Source organism: Dreissena polymorpha, chromosome 10 (assembly GCF_020536995.1).
Source record: "Dreissena polymorpha isolate Duluth1 chromosome 10, UMN_Dpol_1.0, whole genome shotgun sequence".
Taxonomy (NCBI): Eukaryota; Metazoa; Mollusca; class Bivalvia; order Myida; family Dreissenidae; genus Dreissena; species Dreissena polymorpha.
In genome coordinates, this window is record NC_068364.1 from 43,936,299 (window position 1) to 43,959,120 (window position 22,822).

At 35.8% G+C, this 22,822-nt stretch overlaps 1 protein-coding gene across 3 annotated transcripts in view; it reads left to right on the forward strand.

Moving 5' to 3' along the window:
• LOC127848892 (microspherule protein 1-like) overlaps window positions 1-22,047 on the forward strand; it is a 37,136-nt gene extending 15,089 nt beyond the window's left edge. For 2 of the 3 annotated variants that reach the window (XM_052381563.1, XM_052381561.1), the window contains exons 8-12: window positions 13,321-13,344; window positions 14,399-14,519; window positions 14,946-15,028; window positions 18,548-18,763; window positions 20,335-22,047. In XM_052381563.1, coding sequence (XP_052237523.1) covers window positions 13,321-13,344; window positions 14,399-14,519; window positions 14,946-15,028; window positions 18,548-18,763; window positions 20,335-20,430 — 540 coding nt within the window. In that variant the 3' untranslated portion in view covers window positions 20,431-22,047. The remainder of the gene's footprint in view (window positions 1-13,320; window positions 13,345-14,398; window positions 14,520-14,945; window positions 15,029-18,547; window positions 18,764-20,334) is intronic. The other variant, XM_052381562.1, reaches the window with a different exon arrangement.
• The last annotated feature ends 775 nt before the right edge of the window (window positions 22,048-22,822 follow it).

The following is a 22,822-nucleotide window of genomic DNA, read 5'->3' on the forward strand; positions in this document are numbered from 1 at the left end:
TTTTTTTTTTTGGAAAATGCAACATTTTGTTTGTTTCCCTTTGCAGCTCTATGGTTTGAACCTAGGTAAATATAATATTGACAGCTTGAACACATTTAGTTTTCAATTTTAAAGTATTTGGGAGCATAAATCAAATACACCGATTTCCCAATTTGAGGGTTTCACGACTCGATTTTTCCCAATTTTCAGGCTTTTACTACTCAATTTTTCCCAATTGGACCAGTACGGGTAAATTTCCCAATTGGACAAAAACAATCGCTGCTCTCGTCCATAACCATTGGGCCTAGGGCTATCAAATTTGGTATGTAGAGACATTTAATAGTCCTCTACCAAATTTCTTCAAATTATGCCCCTGGGGTCAAATTTGACCCAGCCCCGGGGTCACAAAATTGAATATATGCTTATATAAGGTCTATTTTGTGAAAACTTTAAAAATCCTCTCGTCCATAACCATTGGGCCTAGGGCTATCAAATTTGGTATGTAGAGACATCCTATAGTCCTCTACCAAATTTCTTCAAATTATGCCCCTGGGGTCAAATTTGACCCTGCCCCGGGGGTCACAAAATTGAACATATGCTTTTATAGGGTCTATTTTGTGAAAACTGTCAATTTTTTTGTCCATAACCATTGGGCCTAGGGCTACCAAATTTGGTATGTAATGACATCTTATTGTCCTCTACCAAGTTTTTTCAAATTATGCCCCTGGGGTCAAGTTTGACCCTGCCCCGAGGGTCACAAAATTGAACATATGCTTATATAAGGCCTATTTTGTGCAAACTTTAAAAGTCTTTTTTTCCATAACTGTATGGCATAGGGCTACCAAATTTAGTAAGTAGTGACATGTAATAGTTCACTTCTTAGTTTGTTCAAATTATGCCCCTGGGGTCAAATTTTAAACTGCCCCGGGGGTCACAAAATTGAATATATGCTTATAAAGGTCTTATTTTTTGAAAACTTAAAAAATCTTTTTGTCCATAAACATTGGGCCTAGGGCTACCAAATTTGGTATGTAGTGACATCTTATAGTCCTCTGCCAAGTTTATTAAAATTATGCTCCTGGGGTCAAGTTTTACCCTGCCCGAGGGTCACAAAATTGAACATATGCTTATATAAGGCCTATTTTGTGAAAGCTTTCAAAATCTCTCCAGTGATTTTTTCCTTCTTTATAAAGTACCGGTAAACGGCACTTTCCCAATTATAAAAATACTACAAATTTCCCAATTGCTGTCCAAAATATAACCAATTAAAGGTAAAAAAATAAAAAATGAATATTATTTTTTTATTTTATTTTTGGAAAATGCAACATTTTGTTAGTTTCCCTATGCAGCTCTATGGTTTGAACCTAGGTAAATATAATATTGACAGCTTGAACACACTTAGATATCAATTTTAAAGTATTTGGGAGCATAAAATCAAATACACCAATTTCCCAATTTGAGGGTTTCACGACTCGATTTTTCCCAATTTTCAGGCTTTCACGACTCAATTTTTCCCAATTGGACCAGTACGGGTAAATTTCCCAATTGGACAAAAACAATCGCTGCTCTCGTCCATAACCATTGGGCCTAGGGCTATCAAATTTGGTATGTAGAGACATTTAATAGTCCTCTACCAAATTTCTTCAAATTATGCCCCATGGGTCAAATTTGACCCAGCCCCGGGGTCACAAAATTGAATATATGCTTATATAAGGTCTATTTTGTGAAAACTTTAAAAATCCTCTCTTCCATAACCATTGGGCCTAGGGCTATCAAATTTGGTATGTAGAGACATCCTATAGTCCTCTACCAAATTTCTTCAAATTATGCCCCTGGGGTCAAATTTGACCCTGCCCCGGGGGTCACAAAATTGAACATATGCTTTTATAAGGTCTATTTTGTGAAAACTTTCAAATTTTTTCGTCCATAACCATTGGGCCTAGGGCTACCAAATTTGGTATGTAGTGACATCTTATAGTCCTCTGCCAAGTTTGTTCAAATTATGTTCCTGGGGTCAAGTTTGACCCTGCCCGAGGGTCACAAAATTGAACATATGCTTATATAAGGCCTATTGTGGGAAAACTTAAAAAAAAATCTTGTCCACAACTGTATGGCATAGGGCTACCAAATTTGGTATGTATTGACATGTAATAGTTCTCTTCTTAGTTTGTTCAAACTATGCCCCTGAGGTCAAATTTGAAACTGCCCCGGGGGTCACAAAATTGAATATATGCTTATAAAGGCCTTATTTAAGTTATTTTTTGTGAAAACTTTAAAAAAATCTTTTTGTCCATAACCATTGGGTCTAGGGCTACCAAATTTGGTATGAAGTGACATCTTATAGTCCTCTACCAAGTTTGTTCAAATTATGCCCCTGGGGTCAAATTTGACCCTGCCCTGGGGGTCACAACATTGAACATACGCTTATATAGAGTTTATTTTGTGAAAACTTTAAAAATATTCTTGTCCATAAACATTGGGCCTAGGCCAAGGGCTACCAAATTTGGTATGTAGTGACATCTAATAGTTCTCTACCAAATTTGTTCAAATTATGCCCCTGGGGTCAAATTTGACCCTGCCCCGGGGGTCACAAAATTGAACGTATGCTTATATACATGTAAGGCCTATTTTGTGAAAACTTTAAAAATCTCTTGTCCTTAACCATCGGCCTGGGGCTATCAAATTTGGTATGTAGTGACATCTAATAGTCCTCTACCAAATTTGTTCAAATTATGCCCCTGGGGTCAAATTTGACCCTGCCCCGGGGGGTCACAAAATTGAACATATGCTTATATAAGGCCTATTTTGTGAAAACTTTAAAAATCTCTTGTCCTTAACCATCGGCCCAGGGCTATCAAATTTGGTATGTAGTGACATCTAATAGTCCTCTACCAAATTTGTTCAAATTATGCCCCTGGGGTCAAATTTGACCCTGCCCCGGGGGGTCACAAAATTGAGCATATGCTTATATAAAGCCTATTTTGTGAAAACTTCAAAAATCTTTTTGTCCATAACCATCCGGCCTAGGGCTATCAAATTTGTTATGTATTGACATCTGATAGTCCTCTACCAAAGTTGTTCAAATTTTATCCCTGGGGTCAAATTTGAACCTACCCCGGGGGTCACAAAATTGAACATATGCTTATATAATGCCTATTTTGTGAAAACTTAAAAAAATATTTTTCATAACCATTAGGCTTAGGGCTACACAATTTGGTATGTAGTGACATTGTATAGTCCTCTACTTAGTTTGTTCAAATTATGACCCAGGAGTCAAATTTGACCCTGCCCTGGGGGCCACAAAATTGATTATATGCTTATATAGTGCCTTTTTTGTGAAAACTTTAAAAATCTTCTTGTCCTTAACCATAAGGCATAGGGCTTCCAAATTTGGTAGGTAGTGACATCTTATAGTTCTCTACCAAGTTTGTTCAAATGATGCCCCTTGGGTCAAATTTGACCCTGCCCGGGGGGTCACAAAACTGAACATACGCTTATATGGGGCCTATTTTGTGAAAACTTTAAAATTCTTCTTGTCCATAACCATTGGGCCTAGGGCTACCAAATTTGGTATATAGTGACATTTAATAACCCTCTACCAAATTTGTTCAAATAATGCCTCTGGGGTCAACTTTGACCCTGCCCTGGGGGTCACAAAATTGAATAAACGCTTATAAAGCGCCTATTTTGTGAAATCTTTAAAAATCTTCTTGTCGAAAACCATTCAGTCTATGGCTACCAAATTTGCTATGCAGTAACTTCTTATAGTCCTCTACCAAGTTTGTTCAAATTATGCCCTTGGGGTCACCTAGGGCTACCATATTTTGTATGTAGATGTCGTGAGATATAGTAGTCCTTTACATAGTTTGCTCAAATTATTCCCCTGGGGTTAAATTTGACCCAGCCCAGGGGGTCACAAAAGTGTACATGTGCTAAAATAGGGCCTATATTTAAGTATTTGCACATGCAGAGAATATTTGTTTCAGCCTTTTTTCAACAGTGGAGCGATACAGGGCCATCATGGCCCTCTTGTTTGTATTATGGCAGATCTAAGACTTTTGACTTGGGAGATTTGATTTCGTGGATGAGAGAAATTATGGTCCGACAAATAATATTGGTTTCACAGTATTTTTCTTAATATTTCTTCAAATTAGTGTATGAAAAAATCCTTTTGTCTTCAATATTTTCATCTTTCTGTTTTAAATCACTTTCATTTGCAAAATAAGCTTATGGCTACAAATATACAGATGTGCTTAAAGAAAAAATGGGTACAACTTTGTAGTGAAACTCTATGGTTATTTTTAGCTCACCTAATTGCTCAGGTGAGCTTTTGTGACCGGTCTTTGTCCGTCGTCCGTCCACATTTGTTCGTAAACACTCTAGAGGCCACATTTATTGTCGGATCTTCATGAAACTTGGTCAGAAGATTATATCTCGATCGAGTTCGAAACTGGGTCATGCTGGGTCTAAAACTAGGTCGCTAGGTCACAAAAAAGAAAAACCTTGTAAACACATTTCATGCCCAATCTTCATGTAACTGTGTCAAAATGTTTGCCTTAATGATATGTTGGTTGAGTTCAAAAGTGTTTCTGGGCGGTTGAAAAACATGGCCGCCAGTGGGCGGAGCAGTTTTCCTTATTTGGCTATAGAGAAACCTTGTAAACACTGTAGAAAACACAATTTTGGCCAAATCATCATAAAAGTTGGTCAAAACATTGGTTTTATTGATATCTCGGGCGAGGTTGAAAATGGTCCAGATCGGTGAAAAAAACATGGCCGCCAGTGGGTGGGGCATTTTTCTCTTTATGTATATAGTGAAAACATGTGAAAACTCTAGAAGTCACATTGTTGGCCCAATTTTTATGAAATTTGGTCAGAACATTTGTTTCGTTGATACAGGAGTTGAGTTCGATATTGGTTCCGGTCAGTTGAATAACAGCTGCCGGGGGGGGGGGGGGTGGGGGGGGAGCAGTTTTCTTATATTTATATAGTAAAAAAAGCTTGTAAACACTAGAACTCACATTATTTGCCCAATCATCATGAAACTTGGTGAAAAGATTGGTTTTATATATATCTCAGATGAGTTCGCAAATGGTCCAGATCAGTAAAAAAAACATGGCGGCCAGGGGGGCAGTTTTCCTTATGTGACTATAGAGAACCCTTGTGATCGAACACGTAAGAAGGCACATTTTTATGCCTAATCATCGTGAAACTTAGTCAATACAATGGTTTTATTGATTTCTCTGACAAGTTGGAAAATGGCTCAGATCGGTGAAACACACTTTTTAGCTCACCTGATTGCTCAGGTGAGGTTTTAGGATTGGTCTTTGACCGCCGTCCGTAAACACTCTAGCATTCACATTTCTCAAGCATTCTTTATCAAAGTTGCTGAAAGATCTCCGTCAAGTTTGATAATGAGCAAAATCAATTAATTAATGCCATAATTATTGCCCTTAGATTGTTCAAATTTTCATTATATTATACAAAATGCTTGTAAACACTTTAGAAGTCACAATTTTGTTTAAGATTTTATGAATTTTGGTCATAATATTTATTTTTGTAAGCAAATTTTAATGTTTGGTTAAGGGGATCAACTCAAAATATAGGTCACCAGGTCAAATCTTACAAAAACAAAAACTCTCCATACGCCAGTGTTTTGGTTCAATAATGATGAAACTTGACCGGGATGTTTGTCTGGACAATATCTAGGTCAAGTTTGACATTTGGTAAAGATTGAATTAACCGACTCCTCTCAGCAAACTAGGACCATCTTGGCCTTCTTGTTTTAATTTTACAGATCAGTTGCTTTAACTTAAAGATGCTAAAGATGAACTTAAACTCAAAATCGCCGGATAAAATATTTTGTTTAAGTTGTGTTATGCATTAAAATGATAGAATCTAGTTTCAAAGTTTCAACCAAAAATAAAAAGTCAACATTTTTGTCTGAAAATTTCAATTATTGCCGTGGTGTAGTGGATGAGGTGTCCGCCTAGCGATCGGGAGTTGGTGGGTTCGATTCCCACTTGGCGAGCGTTTCATTAACTCCTCTATAGACATCAAATAATTTCTTTCTAAGAAACAAACTCGAAAATGTCTTTAACTGCCGATTCTAATCAAAAGAGCGGTTGGCAGTTAATATTTTTATTTTTTAATTTTGTATTATTTAAAAAAAATAGAATTTAAAAATACTGTGTTTTAATGCAACCTAAATACAACGTTGCAGCAACGTTTGGAAAAAACGTCAGAAAAACTTTCATTGGTACAACCAAACTGCAACGTTTGAATGCAACCTAAATACAACGCTGCAGCAACGTTTGGGTGCCCACTGGGGGCCATGGAAAAACAAGTTTATCAGTAAGGTCAATTGCCAATAGTGTGGTTTCCATGGACATTATAGATACATTTATGTCAGTAATATTGGTTTTGTTTGATGCGAGACCACTATATACAAAGACATTTTCATATAACTTTCTAGCTGAGCTTTTGTGGCCAGTCTTTCTCTGTCGTCCGTCCATTAACATTTGTTCGTAAACAATCTAGAGGCCACATTTATTGTCAGATCTTCATGAAACTTGGTCAGAAGCTTTGTCCCTATGAAATCTCCGTCAAGTTCGAAACTGGGTCGTGCCGGGTCAAAAACTAGGTCACTTGGTCAAAAATAAAAAACTTGTGAACACTGTAGAAGTCACATTTCATGCCCAATCTTCATGTACATGTAACTTTGTCAAAATGTTTGTCTTAATGATATGTTGCTTGAGGTTAAAGGATGTACAGGTCCGTTGAAAAACATGGCCGCCAGTTGGAAGGGCAGTTTCCCTTATTTGGCTATAGAGAAACCTTGTAAACACTGTAGAAGTCACAATTTTTTACCAATCATCATGAAAGTTGGTCAAAACATTGGTTTTATTGATATCTCAGACGAGTTCGAAAATGGTCCAGATCTGTGAAAAAACATGGCCACCAGTGGGTGAGGCATTTTTCTCAATATGTTTATAGTAAAAACATGTTAACACTCTAGAAATCACATTTTTGGCCCAATTTTCATAAAATTTGGTCAGAACATTTGTTTCCTTGATATGAGAGTTGAGTTAGAAAATGGTTCCAGGCAGTTGAATAACATGGCTGCCAGGGGGGGGGGGGGCAGTTTTCTTATATTTATAGAGTAAAAAAAGGCTTGTGAACACTCTAGAAGTCACATTATTTGCCCAATCATCATGAAAATTGGTGAAAAGCTTGGTTTTATATATATCTCAGATGAGTTCGCAAATGGTCGCGATCGGTCAAAAAACATGGCTGCCAGGGGTGGTGGGAAAGTTTTCCTTATGTGTCTAGAGAGAAACCTTGTGATCGAACACTAAAGAATTTACATTTTTGCTTAATCATCGTGAAACTTAGTCAAATGTTAAGTTAATATCCTTCCACATTCATATTGAACTTGCAATAATCTATATAGATTCTTAAATATACCATTTAATCATAACCTCTTTAACAGTAAGAATTTAATTCAGTATTCTTTTAAATTAAATATCAAATGGTGAAAACAATAACACATATTTATAAAAAAAAACGCTTTAGTGGTCTTGCTATGTTAATGATGTATTATATGGAGTTAAAATAATTTATTTCATTTCTTTACCTTTCAACATCTTGCACTTCAATGCTATTTCAGTAAACTGTAAAGCGTGACAAACATAATAAAGCAGAATATGCATATGAATCTGATTTTACACAGATCCACTAACATATAAATCATATCATGTTTGTCTCTTTCCATTTTCGAACAATACTCATCTTAAATGCATTAACTTTGTGAGTAACGGTAGAATAACTCCAATTTCCCAACACTGATTTCCGTGATGCACATTCACTGTGAAGATTTGTAATAAATATTTGTTGTTTTTATCTCAAATGTTATATTTTGCGTTAATTGACACACGCATTAAATTATTCCGTAATAACCATATGATATCCGTTGTTAATTTAAATGTTATTTATCATTTTCGCAGCGCATCGCAAATTTCTCGTCTACTTCTTGGGCGTGTGTAAAAACAGGCGTTTACAATCGGGATACATCGACTATCGTCGGTATCCTCCGCAATATATAGAGAGATGTGGATAGCAACGTAAAATCGTATTCGGCTAAATTCGCGAAAAATACGTAAGTCAGTTGTTGTTCGGCGACGACTCGGCAACTCAATCGGCACTCGTTCAAAATTATTGCTAAATTACATTGTAATCTTATTGGCTTTATTGGGAAAATTTTGTCTTTTTTTGGGAAATTTTAACCAAATTTTTGGGAAAAAACGTCATTTTTTGCAATTGGTCAGCAGCCGAATATCGGCTGTAATTTCTGGCAAAAAAAATCACTGCGGTCTTTGTCCGACGTCCGCCAGTCCACATTTGGTTTGTAAACACTCTAGCATTCACATTTCTCAAGCATTCTTTATCAAAGTTGCTGAATGATCTCAGTCAAGTTTGATTATGAGCAAAATCACATAATTAATGCAAAAATTATTGCCTTTAGGCTTTAGATTGTCCAAATTTTCATTATATTATACAAAATCCTTGTAAACACTCTTGAGGTCACAATTTTATTTTAGATTTTATGAATCTTGGTCATTATATTTATTTTTGTAAGCAAAGTTTGATGTTTGGTAAGAGGGGTCAACTCAAAATATTGTCACCAGGTCAAATCTTACAAAAACAAAACCACTCCATACGCCAAAGTTTTGGTTCAATAATGATGAAACTTGACCAGGATGTTTGTCTGGACAATATCTAGGTCAAGTTTGACATTTGGTAAAGATTGAATGAACAGACTCCTCTCAGGTGAGCGAACTAGGGCCATCTTGACCCTCTTGTTTATCCAAGCTGATGGCAACAAATTATCCCAAATTGTGTAGGGATATTAAATAATATTATGACAAAGGGCATTGTGCACTACACATCTCTGGGATTTAACCTGTATAATGATATCTCACACCATAGACTCGGAAATGTTACATTGCCAGGCACAGCATAATTGTGGCTATTATGGTGTTTTTATGCCCCCTTTCGAGTCCAGAGAATCATGCCACGAAAACTGCTCATTCAAGCTGGCTTGGCTGAAGCATATTTACAGTTACCGCTGATGGGCCACATGTGGGCTTTACCGCTGATGGGCCACATGTGGGCTGTGGTCAGTCTCTCAGCATGGTAGGGTAATTAGGGGCCATAAAACTGTCATACAACTGCACTGGACCGGTGTGGTTTCAAGTTGCTTCCAAGTACTGTTTAACCATGTATTCTAATAATTCTTCTTGTAATAAAAATCTTAAACAGTTTTGCATGTTTTCACAATATATGTTTAGACTAATAAGTTAATTAAAATACAGTAAAATATATAATTTCAAGATATTTAAAATACATAGAATATTGCAAAATTCAGAATTCATATTCATAAAAAATAGGTACATGTATGCACAATATGTACTGGAGTAATGACATTTTGAGACATTTTGCTTCATTATTAATTTCAAAATGTATTGTTTGCAATAAAAACAAAACCAAATATCCAGACAAAAATGTCACACAAGTTTATTCACAGATCAATGCAGTAATTAAGCTCACAGTGTGCATTGTTTTGCTAATCATGCTAAAAGGTCACATTTTAAGATATTTATTCGAAGTTAACACTGACATAACACTAATCTCTGGCAATTAACTACATTTTTGACAAGGAACTGACAAAAATGCTCATTATCGACACAGTGCATCCTTCGATGTTGTATGCACGAGATTTTAAACATAAAATCTTATATCTATTAAATTTTAAAATATAAAGTTAAGTGACGTGTTGAAAAATTTCTAAACACTTTGAGTACAATAAAATGTACAAACAAGTCGAGTTTAAATTGTCCTCATTCATTTATAACTTAAGCTTAAGCTTAAATCTGTTCTAGACTTTCCAAAAGATACAACACTTTGTGTACAACGGAAAGCTCATTGAATGGCTCTTTAATTGTTTCTCAGGTTCTACTAAACATTAATCTTTTCTAATACACATATGAAAAGGTATAATCATGTATTGCTTTAAATGAGTCCTGAATAATATTGATAAAGATCACGTATATTCTATTTAAGCGATAATTTCCAGGCCAAGTAAACAACTTGCACAATACACTACTACAGAGTTATAGTACTAAGCAACTTCAGTCCTTATGACACCTTGAACAACTTTTCCAAAAATAAGAATACTCTGATCAGACAGCTCCTACAGGACATACTTGATTAGGTTAAACTATGTTTGCTAATGTATGAGCAAACAATGCTTGGCAAAAAATATATGATGGCATAAATTATGCTACCTTTCATCCAATACACATTTTTGTTATTTTTGTTAAGGTATACAAAACAAAAATTATTTGAATATTCATAGACAACTGAGAAAAATAAAAGTGGATCTGCAATGGTAATAAGTTCAAATGTTTCAATTCACTTATCTTGATTTAAAATTATAGTCTACTTTCTTTCATTGCATACTGTTAAACATACAAGACTATGTTACATTAATAAATCTGTCTCTCATAACTTACAATAATTATTTACTGTTAAAGGGGCCTTTTCACAGACTTTGGCAGGTTTGGAAGTTTGTCATTCAATGCTTTATATTGATAAATGTAAGCATTGTATCTAAAAAGCTACAGTAAAAAATCAAGAATAACATTAAAAAATAGACAAAAAAGATAACCCTCAGCAGGGCTCGAACCACTAACCCCTGGAGTTCTGGAGTAAAATGTCTACCACTTAGCAAAGTCTGCCATCCTTCCTGATACAATGTCGGATGTATATTATACCTTATCTAAGCAATCCTCGTAGTTTTCAGATGTCCGTAGAAATGATTGTTGTTGAAAAAATTCATCTTAGCTCTTATCATGCTGGGATGTTGACAGCAGCACACAATAATGGGCATCTTGCCATTATCTGTAACTGTAAATATGGTTAGAACTGACCTGCCTGAATGAGCGCTTTTCGTGGCATGATTCTCTGGACTGGGGGGCATATAGTGATTGGACTGTTCGTCCGTCTGTCTGTCTGTCTGTCTGTCTGTCTTTCCATCACACTTTACGTTTAGGTTTCGAAAAATGCTCATAACTTCTATGTCCCTTGAGATATAACCTTCATATTTGGTATCCATGTGTATATGGACGAGGCCTTTCCATACGCACACAACTTTTCAGCCCTGTGACCTTGAACTTAGGCTTAGGTTTCGAAATCTGCGTTTAAGTTTCGAAAAATGCTAATAACTTCTATGTCTCTTGAGATATAACCTTCATATTTGGTATGCATGTGTATATGGACAAGGATTTTCCATATGCACAATTTTTTTTACCCCTATGACCTTGACCTTGAACTTAGGGTCCGCGTTTAGGTTTCGAAATCTGCATTTTGGTTTCGAAACTTGCTCATAACTTCTATGTCCCTTGAGATATAACCTTCATATTTGGTATGCATGTGTATATTGAAAAGGCCTTTCCATACGCAAATTTTTTTTTACCCCTATGACCTGGACCTTGAACTTTCGAAAATTCGAATATTCAATCAAGTCATATGGCTCCAGCTTGTAATGTTATACACAGATACAATGATACATGGCATATTCAATCAAGTCATATGGCTCCAGCTTTTAATGTTATACACAAATACACTGATACATGGCATATTTAATCAAGTCATATGGCTCCAGCTTTTAATGTTATACATAGATACAATGATACATGGCATATTCAATCAAGTCATATGGCTCCAGCTTTTAATGTTGTACACAGATACAATGAAACATGGTATATTCAATCAAGTCATATGTCTCCAGCTTTTAATTTTATACACAGATACAATGATACATGGCATATTCAATCAAGTCATATGGCTCCAGCTTTAAATGTTATACACAGATACAATGATACATGGCATATTCAATCAAGTCATATGGCTCCAGCTTTTAATGTTATACACAGATACAATGATGCATGGCATATTCAATCAAGTCATATGGCTCTAGCTTTTAATGTTGTACACAGATACAATAATACATGGCATATTCAATCAAGTCATATGGCTCCAGCTTTTAATGTTATACACAGATACAATGATACATGGCATATTCAATCAAGTCATATGGCTCCAGCATTTAATGTTATACACAGATACAATGATACATGGCATATTCAATCAAGTCATATGGCTCCAGCTTTTAATGTTATACACAGATACAATGATACATGGCATATTCAATCAAGTCATATGGCTCCAGCTTTTAATGTTATACACAGATACAATGATACATAGCATATTCAATCAAGTTATATGGCTCCAGCTTTTAATGTTATACACAGATACAATGATGCATGGCATATTCAATCAAGTCATATGGCTCCAGCTTTTAATGTTATACACAGATACAATAATACATGGCATATTCAATCAAGTCATATGGCTCCAGCTTTTAATGTTATACACAGATACAATGATACATGGCATATTCAATCAAGTCATATGTCTCCAGCTTTAAATGTTATACACAGATACAATGATACATGGCATATTCAATCAAGTCATATGTGTCCAGCTTTTAATGTTATACACATATACAATGACACATGGCATATTCAATCAAGTCATATGGCTCCAGCTTTTAATGTTATACACAGATACAATGATACATGGCATATTCAATCAAGTCATATGGCTCCAGCTTTTAATGTTATACACAGATACAATGTTACATGGCATATTCAATCAAGTCATATGGCTCCAGCTTTTAATGTTATACACAGATACAATGATACATGGCATATTCATTCAAGTCATATGGCTTCAGCTTTTAATGTTATACCCAGGTACAATGATACATGGCATATTCAATCAAGTCATATGGCTCCAGCTTTTAATGTTATACACAGATACAATGATACATGGCATATTCAATCAAGTCATATGGCTCCAGCTTTTAATTTTATACACAGATACAATGATACATGGCATATTCAATCAAGTCATATGGCTCCAGCTTTTAATGTTATACACAGATACAATGATACATGGCATATTCAATCAAGTCATATGGCTCCAGCTTTTAATGTTATACACAGATACAATGATACATGGCATATTCAATCAAGTCATATGGCTCTAGCTTTTAATGTTATACACAGATACAATGATACATGGCATATTCAATCAAGTTTTAAAGCTAATATGTAAGTTGTTTTATATGTTAATTGTGCTCTAAAATTGTAGTGGCTTTGTTCTAAAATTGTAGTGACTTTAAAATTGCGTTGATTCGAGTGCCTCTTATTGCAGTTATTTAACACCAAACATGTTCTGGTAAGAAATGTTGAATGGCATTACGCCTTATTTTTGGTATTGTTTGCTTGCTTACTTCTTTGTTGCTGAATTTCAATGCTATTGTTACATGTGCATGTTTTCTGTTAAATTGTTCATTCATCATTGATTGCTAAAAACTGTTTGAAAGTGCCTGCCTTGTTCTATTTGACATAATTGGTATACATTGATGTGCACTGTAAACCACTTGCCAAGTCAAGAGTGAGTTGTGCCTGATTTTTTAAATCTCAACAGGCCTTTTCCCAGGCCTTGTAACCCATTACCACATAGTTAAGTGTTTTGACGCATTTCTAGTCCCTTGGAAAGTTAAATTTTTAATATAGACCTTTCTTACTAGATTTAAGTTTTAAAGGTTTCATTTCCAACCCTTAGATACGGGTGAGCAGCAAGCAGCATAAAACCTGAATAAACTACGAGTTACTCGCAGGCTGTTCTGGTTTTATGCTGTTTGCACATTGCAATTTTCACTTTGCTTCTAAGTGGGAAAGGGTTAAGCGCATGGGCACCCCTTCGCCTGAATTTTAAAATCAGAATTACCTCTGTGCCTTAGTGCCCAAATATTATCCTTTTGTCCTTGTTTTAGCTTTGAAGAAATGCTGTTACATATACACATGTAGAACACTTAATGAAAAAAAGATCAAACCCATTCGCATCAGCAGCAATTCGTAGCCTTAACAAAATCTTTGGGTTAGGCTGGTTCAAGGAACTAAACTTATCCTTGTTCAACATTAAACTAACACCCATTGAGTCGCATTCTGTGAAAACTGGGCATAATGCATGTGCATAAAGTGTCGTCCCACATTAGCTTGTGCAGTCCACACAGGCTAATCAGGGAGGACACTTTCCGGTTTTATTATATTTTCTGTTTAAAGAAAGTCTCTTCTTAGCAAAAATCCAATTTAGGCGGAAAGTGTCGTCCCTGATTAGCGTGTGCAGTCCCAATCTGGGACGACACGTTACGCTCATGCATTATGCCCAGTTTTCTCAGAACACGATTCCATTATTCCCTGTGTTCATGATTCTATGACAATTTCAGGATGCCAAGGATGATATACTGGAGCACGAACTCTCTATAGCAGACCGCAAGAACAAGCGGGAAATACGTCACCTTGAACAAGAGCTGCCCAGGTGGCAGGTGCTTGTGGACAGCGTCACAGGTAACCATGGCATTCATTGTTATGATTAATAAAGTAGGTGCGGGGATATAAAGCCATTTACCTGTATATGCGTGTGAACATCCAGGAATCTGCATGGGCTAAAACTCATGAATTATTGTTGATGATGTATAGATGGCACGTGTCTGTAGCACTTTAAATAAGGGTCACACAAGAATGGTCAAGGCCACCTATCGATTTTATACAGTTTCTTTGGACTGTAATTTTAATGGTTTATCAGACACTTTTTTATAATTTGCAAAATCTAATTGACCCATGTCATGAAAATGGGTGTTGTGCCATATGAAGCCAGGGTAGCTCCAGACCAGCCATGCCAATTGCCAGACCCTTAATAAAACACTTTGCCGTCTCTACTTTTTGGGGTCAATATATTGAAAGTGCTGTTGCAATGTTGTCTCCTTTGTTCAGGTATCAGTCCACCAGACTTTGATAACCAGACGCTGGCAGTGTTACGGGGACGACTTGTGCGGTATCTCATGAGGTCCAGAGAGGTATTAGAGTTGGAACTTTCCACATGGAGTGTGCACAAGCTAATCAGCGATGACGCTTTCTGCCAAAACTGTTTTTTTTTTTCAAGAACAGTCTGCCATTGATCAAAAAGTACAACAAAAGCGGAAAGTGTTGTCCCTGATTAGTTTGTGCAGACTACACATGCTAATCTCGAAAGACACTTTACACACACGCATTTAAACCCCATTTTCGCAGAGCGATTCTCATATATATTTTTGAGATCATCAAGCGAAGTAACTTACCAAGGCCCATAAATCTGACCTGCAATTATGGAGAATTATGCCTCTTGTTCTTAGAAAATTCAAGCAACAACTGCATATCTCTGTGTCAACTACAGTTATTATCCCCAGCCATAGGCGAAGGGATATTGTTTTGGCGTTGTCCGTCCATCCGTCCGTCCGTCCGCAGCCATATCTTGGAAATGCTTTGGCGGATTTCATTGAAACTTGGTATGAGTATATATATGTATAAGAGGATGATGCACCCCAAATGTCATTGTACACCATCTGTTAATAACGGAGAAATGGCCCTTTGTATCTTGAAAAAATGCTTTTTTGAGTGTCAAATATAACACTTTTGTGTCCAGAAGCATATTGGCGGGGGATTGACATGTGTTCAGGGTGTTTATAAATTCATAAACGGTCACTTACCAACCTATTACTTTTTACCATTCTTTTTGCATGATTTTGCTCCCTTTTGTCAGGTAAAGGTTCCTTGCAAGTTTAAATTATTTGAAAGTTTGCATTTAACCCTTTACCACTTAGATACGTATTTTGACGCATGTGTAGTCCCTTAGAAAGTAAAATTTAATTAAAGACCTTTCTTACTTAATTCAATTTTGAAGGCTTCATTTCCAACACTTAGTTACTGATGAGCAGCAAACAGATGAGCTGGTTGCAAAAACATTTTTCACTTTTCGCCTTGTAGGGCAAAGGGTTAGAACATGTAGTAGGAGTCAGGCTGATCTAGTGAGGGATTGCATTTGAAGTTAGTGGCGTAATGCCACTGTTGCTACAAATAGGGGGAGTATTTCGGCTCAATAACTTTTGTTTGGATGAAGGTTTTGTGCTTTATATTTGTATGTCCCCGAAGGAGGGCATATAGTGATCTGTCTGTCTGTCTGTCCGTCACACTTTGCATTTAGGTTACGAAAAATGTTCATTACTTCTATGTCGCTTCAGATGTAACATTCATATTTGGTATGCATGTGTACACTTTTGTGTGTATATGGACAAGGCCTTTCCATACGCACACAAATTTTGACCCCTTTGACCTTGACCTTGAACTTAGGGTCCGCATTTAGGTTTAGAAAAATGCGTTAAGGTTTCAAAAATTGCTCATAATTTCTATCAAAGCGTTTATCGGGGGCATATGTCATCCTACGGAGACAGCTCATGTTTGTAGATAGCTTAAGTGCAGGCCTAGGATGGAAAAGGGCCAGTTGTGTCACAGTAAATGTTGCCTAAAATTGAAAATGTTTTTTGCTCAATAACTTAAGTTTGGATTGAGATATTGTGGTCTAATTTTGTGTGAAGGTTCCCTACATTCAGGCCTTTCTTCCAAATTCAACTAAATTAACTTAACCTAAATTAAAAGTGCAAAATCTAGTTCTTTGCTTAGCTTGTTCATATTTTTTATTGTACTGTATTAATATTTTGCTTTTAGTTCACATATTTATGCCCCCCTTCGAAGGAGAGGGGGTATATTGCTTTGCTCATGTCGGTCTGTCGGTCGGTCGGTCTGTCGGTCGGTCTGTCCGTCCACCAGGTGGTTGTCATACGATAACTCAAAAACGCTTGGGCCTAGGATCATGAAACTTCATAGGTACATTTATCATGACTCGCAGATGACCTCTATTGATTTTGAGGTCACTAGGTCAAAGGTCAAGGTCACGGTGACTCGAAATAGTAAAATGGTTTTTTGAATGATAATTTAAGAATGCATACGCGGCCAACAGGGCACACTCTGAACAATATTACTGAAGCAACTGGTCTGTAATCCTAAATCTATAATTATCAGTCCAATGAAACATCATCCTTTTAGTAAAATACAGTGGATCAGTAAAAATATTATCAGAATATGAGATTTTGTGTATATTTTGTAAATTAAATATTGTGTTAATGTTTAATTTTGTTAATTAATATAAATATAAGCAGGGCAGGGGAGGTAATACACTACAGGGGAAACAAATGCAATAAGTTTAAATTTATTGTTACAGATTTGCCTCCCTTGTAATATATTTAAATTTTACCAAATGTTAGGCTAACTGCATTTTTGTAATGCATACTACTACTACTACTACTACTACTACTACTACTACTACTACTGCTGCTACTACTGCTGCTGCTGCTGCTGCTGCTGCTACTTCTTCTACTACTACTACTACTACTACTACTACTACTACTACTACTACTACTACTACTACTACTACTACTACTACAGCTACTTCTACTACTACTACTACTTCTACTACTACTACTACTGCTACTACTACTACTACTACTACTACTACTACTACTACTATTTCTTCTGCTACCACCACCACCACCTACTACTACTACTACTCTATTACTACTACTACTACTACTACTACTACTACTACTACTACTACTACTACTACTACTACTAATACTACTACTACTACTAATACTACTACTTATTCTTCTGCCACCACCACCACCACCACCACCACCCACAGTGACAAACGTATTCACACAATGGCTGCTACTACAACTTATAGCCCATATAGGCGGGCATGCATGTTTTACAAACAGCCCTTGTTTATGTTACATGTACTACAGATATTCTGCTTCAAATATGTCTTTGTGGGCACTATATTTGGGGAAAGCAAACAAACATTATCCTATCAGAGCAGAAGAAAAGTCAAGAGCGCTGTCTTTGGATAATTCTTGTCATCTTGAGACATTTTCTTCAAGTGTTAAAGGCAGCATTTTGTCTATTGATCTTTTGATCCGTCAGTAGGAATTTTTAAGAATGCTCCCTAGAAGCACATACCTGTGTTTCGAACCTCTTTAAGTGTACTGTATTCACATCTCTAATAAAAAGTTACTTGAATATTTATATTATTTTTGAGACTGTTTCAAAGCCAAGTTTTTCATGATTTTATAAAATCAGTTCTAATTTTTATGTCCCCCACCACTATAGTGGGGGACATGTTGTTTTTGCCCTATCTGTTGCTTTGTTTGTTTGCCCCAACTTTAACATTTGCAATAACTTTTGCAATATTGAAAATAGCAACTTGATATTTGGCATGCATGTGTATCTCATGGAGCTGCGCATTTTGAGTGGTGAAAGGTCAAGGTCATCCTTCAAGGTCAAAAGTCAAATATATAGCTTCAAAGCGGTGCAAAAGGGGAAATAGTGTTCCTGACAAACACATATCTTGTTTTATTTTATTTTTATTTAATTATAAAATCAGTTCCAAAATCTAGGATATAGACAAATACAACAAAATTTCAAACCAACAAGTGTGTTCACAGATAACTCTGGGTCGGGCCACTAAGGACAACCAGATAGACGTGGACCTTTCCCTGGAGGGCCCTGCGTGGAAGATCTCCCGTCGTCAAGGGATCATTAAGCTCCGTAGCAACGGCGACTTCTACATCGCCAACGAGGGCAAGAGGCCCATCTACATCGACGGGAAGCCCATATTGTGTGGCAACAAACAACGGCTGTGTAATAATTCCGTAGTAGAGGTATGTTCATATTCTTATGATTCTTGAATCTAATTCTTGGAAAAATTAGCTTAACCCTTTGCATGCTGGGAAATTTGTCGTCTGCTAAAATGTCTTCTGCTGAATTTCTAAAATTAGCATTTTCTTCGATTTTTTTTCAAAGAACACTATCAGAATAGCAAACAGTTTGGATCCTGATGAGACGCCACGTTCTGTGGCGTCTCATCTGGATCCAAACTGTTTGCAAAGGCCTTTAAAATTCGGTTCCCGCACTGAAAGGGTTAATGCATGAGTGTAAAGTGTTGTCTCAGATTAGCCTGTGCAGTCCCTGAAGTCTTTTATCTAGGACGAAACTTTCCACCTAGGCTTGATTGTCACTCAAAAGAGATTTTCTTTAAAAACAAAAAATATCATAAAAGCAGAAAGTGTTGTCCCTGATAAGCCTATTCGGCCTCCAAAGGCTAATTTGAACACACCATGCACATGCATCAAGCCCCGCTTTCCCAGAGCCCATCTCATACTCTTATGATTTGTAGTTGAACCAGTAATGTTGTTTTTATGTCCCCACCACTATAGTGGGGGACATATTGTTTTTGCCCTGTCTGTTGGTTTGTTTGTGTGTTTGTTTGTGCCAACTTTAACATTTGCAATAACTTTTGCAATATTGAAGATAGCAACTTGATATTAGGCATGCATGTGTATCTCATGGAGCTGCACATTTTGAGTTGTGAAAGGTTAAGGTCATCCTTCAAGGTCAAAGGTCAAATAAATAGCTTCATAGCTGCACAAAAAGGGACATAGTGTTTATGACAAACACATATCTTGTTTTGTAAAAAAATCAATAGATTGCAAATACTGTAGACTCTTGATTTGTGCGCAATACAATTTGAATAGAGTGTTTCCCTCCATTTTCTTTGAAAACTTGTTAACACTCTTAAAGTCACATTTTTTGCCCAATCGTCATGAAATTTGCTCAGAACTTTTGTTTGAATCATATCTCACTTAAACCTTTGGAAGACTCTAGAAGTAAAATATTTGCCCCATCATAATGAAACTTGTTCAGAACATTTGTTTTTTAATATGAAATGTCTAATGATTGTGGTCGATTAAAAACCATGGCGTCAGGGGGTAGGGACGTTTAATATGTATGACAATATTGAAACCTTTAGAACTCCCATTTTTGTGTTCAATGTTCATAAAATTTGTTCACAACATTTTATAATATATCATGTTTGGCCAAGTTTGAAAATGGTTTCCTTCCGTTAAAAAAAGGACTGCTCAGGATGGGGTGGCAGTTTTCAATGTATGACTATTGTGAGATCAGCTCAAGGCATTGAAGTTCATTTGGGCCACAGGTTAGGGCCTTAAAGCCTTATGCCGTCTTGTTTGTTTTATGCTCTTAATCTGTCTCTTTTTTGCAGCTGGTGTGGGCAAATAATGTCACTTTCATTCTGGTAGCATGTGTTAGTAAAGTTTGACTCAATTTTACTGCATATGCACACTGTTGTACATTTAACACTTAAAATAACCGATAAAATTTATGCACTTTTTATTTTTACACTTAAATCAGTACTCATTATTATATTTTCCAGATTTCTTGCCTTCGATTCATATTCCTCGTGAACCAAGATCTGATCAGCACGATACGCAGCGACACTCAAAAGTTGCCGCCGACAGCTTCTTTATGATTGACCCAGTACACAGGAACAATACATTGGCATGATGTGTGGAGAAATCAATTTGTCAGCTAGTGGTTGTTTCTGAAAACTCCAGATTTTTGGGCTGGCACCATCACTCTGAATGTTGTCGTCCACAACTTTATACGAGGATACCTGTACACATGATTAAAACATCGGTGTTATGTGCGGAGAAATCAGATTGGATGCTACCGGCTGTTCCTGAATACTGCAGACTTATGGGCTGGCACCACCACTCTTAATGTTGTAGGTGATAATCTTAGTTTCAACTTAAAATATAATAAAGCAATTGTTCATGTGCGCGTTGATTTCCAGTGGTTGAATTTGTCGATTGAAGTCTTAAGATATGTTTTAGAATATTTGTTGTAATGGAGACTACAGTGGTAAAGATGTAAGACAGATAGTGATGGAATATATGTTGTTACAGAGAGTGGAGTGGTTAAGATGGAAGACTGATAGACTTGTGCTGACACCGACATTTGTTTGAGATCTTTGAATGGTAGAAATGCTGACTTCACAGTCAGTTATCATTATCAAAGTGTATTATTTGTGAAAATATAAATAAATTACATAAAAAAAGACATAACAGAAAGTATTTCCAAGTATTGATAAAAATTATGATATTCATTTTAGAAACTTAATAAATACACAGATGAATTTAAGGATTTAGTTAAAGCAAAACAGGTGGGTGGCACCTTCCATTGTTATGCCCTCCAGTGTATGTAGCCGCTATTCCATTTTTATGAACCAACCTTTAAAAATATGTCTGACACATGTTTGTATTGTTTTAATCTTTCAATGTTCTGGCTATTACAGAGCCCAATTTTTTTTTGTTGCCTACTGAATTTTTTATAAACCAACATACAGTTTTGTTTGATAAAATTAACAGAAAATTATGTTTAATCAAGAACATACATCATATGGAAATAGGTTAATGAAATCCTTTTCAATGTCCAAAGTTTATTACCAAAAGAATTTTCAGTAAGAGGTCAACCACCTTTCTCAGGCCTCTCCATCATTAGGATTAGTCTGGCTAAATCCCTAGAAATGTTACACATAATGATTAATGAATGTTGGATTGTCACTTTTACACATAATGATTAATGAATGTTGGATTGTCACTACTACACATAATGATTAATGAATGTTGGATTGTCACTATTACACATAATGATTAATGAATAATGATTAATGAATGTTGGATTGTCACTACTACACATAATGATTAATGAATGTTGGATTGTCAATATTACACATAATGATTAATGAATGTTGGATTGTCACTATTACACATAATGATTAATGAATGTTGGATTGTCACTATTACACATAATGATTAATGAATGTTGGATTGTCACTATTACACATAATGATTAATGAATGTTGGATTGTCACTATTACACATAATGATTAATGAATGTTGGATTGTCACAGTAAACTTTTTTTAATGTCACACATTTGTTGCTGTATTGTTGTTTATTCTGTTTTGATAATAATAAATAAGCATACAGTTTTTTATGCTAATAATTATCAATGGCAAAACTGAAAAGGCCAGGAGTAACAATAATGTTAATTATAATGTAAATAAAACAAACACAAAATTTTGAATGGTTTTCATCTTTATTTGTGGTGTGGTGTTCTCAAACATCTGAGACAAAATACATGTACACGAAAGCTGACTAAACTTTCTGACAAATTTAGAAAGTCAGAATAATATACAGAATAAGTATTAAGTAATATAAATTCTTCATAATATTAAAGGATACAGCATTCAAAACATTTACAACATATAGAGATTAACAAACACCTTCTTAGCATATAACACAGTACCCATAAGCAATATAAATCAAAAACAAGGGACAAAATTGTAACAAAACCATGTTTTCAATTTGAAAAAAAAGTCTGATAAAGGGAGACAACTCAAACTGAACTGATTGTTTATAATTAACCTCCTTTGTTTCAAAATCAAATTAAACATATTTTTAGTCGTGGAGATTTTGACCTTGGGAGATATTGACATAATTCTTTTGTGTGACACACTGTCCAATGATGGTTAACAAATGTGCCAAATGTTTTTAAAATCTCACAATTAATGACATAGTTTTGGCCCAGACAAGCTCATTTATGGCCAGTTTTTACCTTTGAACTCAAAGTGTGACCTTGACCTTGGAGATATCGACGTAATTCTTTCATGCAACATACCGTATAATGATGGTGAACAAATGTGCCAAATGATTTTAAAATCTCACAATGAACGACAAAGTTATGGCCCAGACAAGCTTGTTCCACCCGCCAGCCCGCCCGCCAACATTCGCCAATCTAATAACCAGTTTTTTCCTTCGGAAAACCTTAATAAATAAAATACACCAAACACTAATTACAA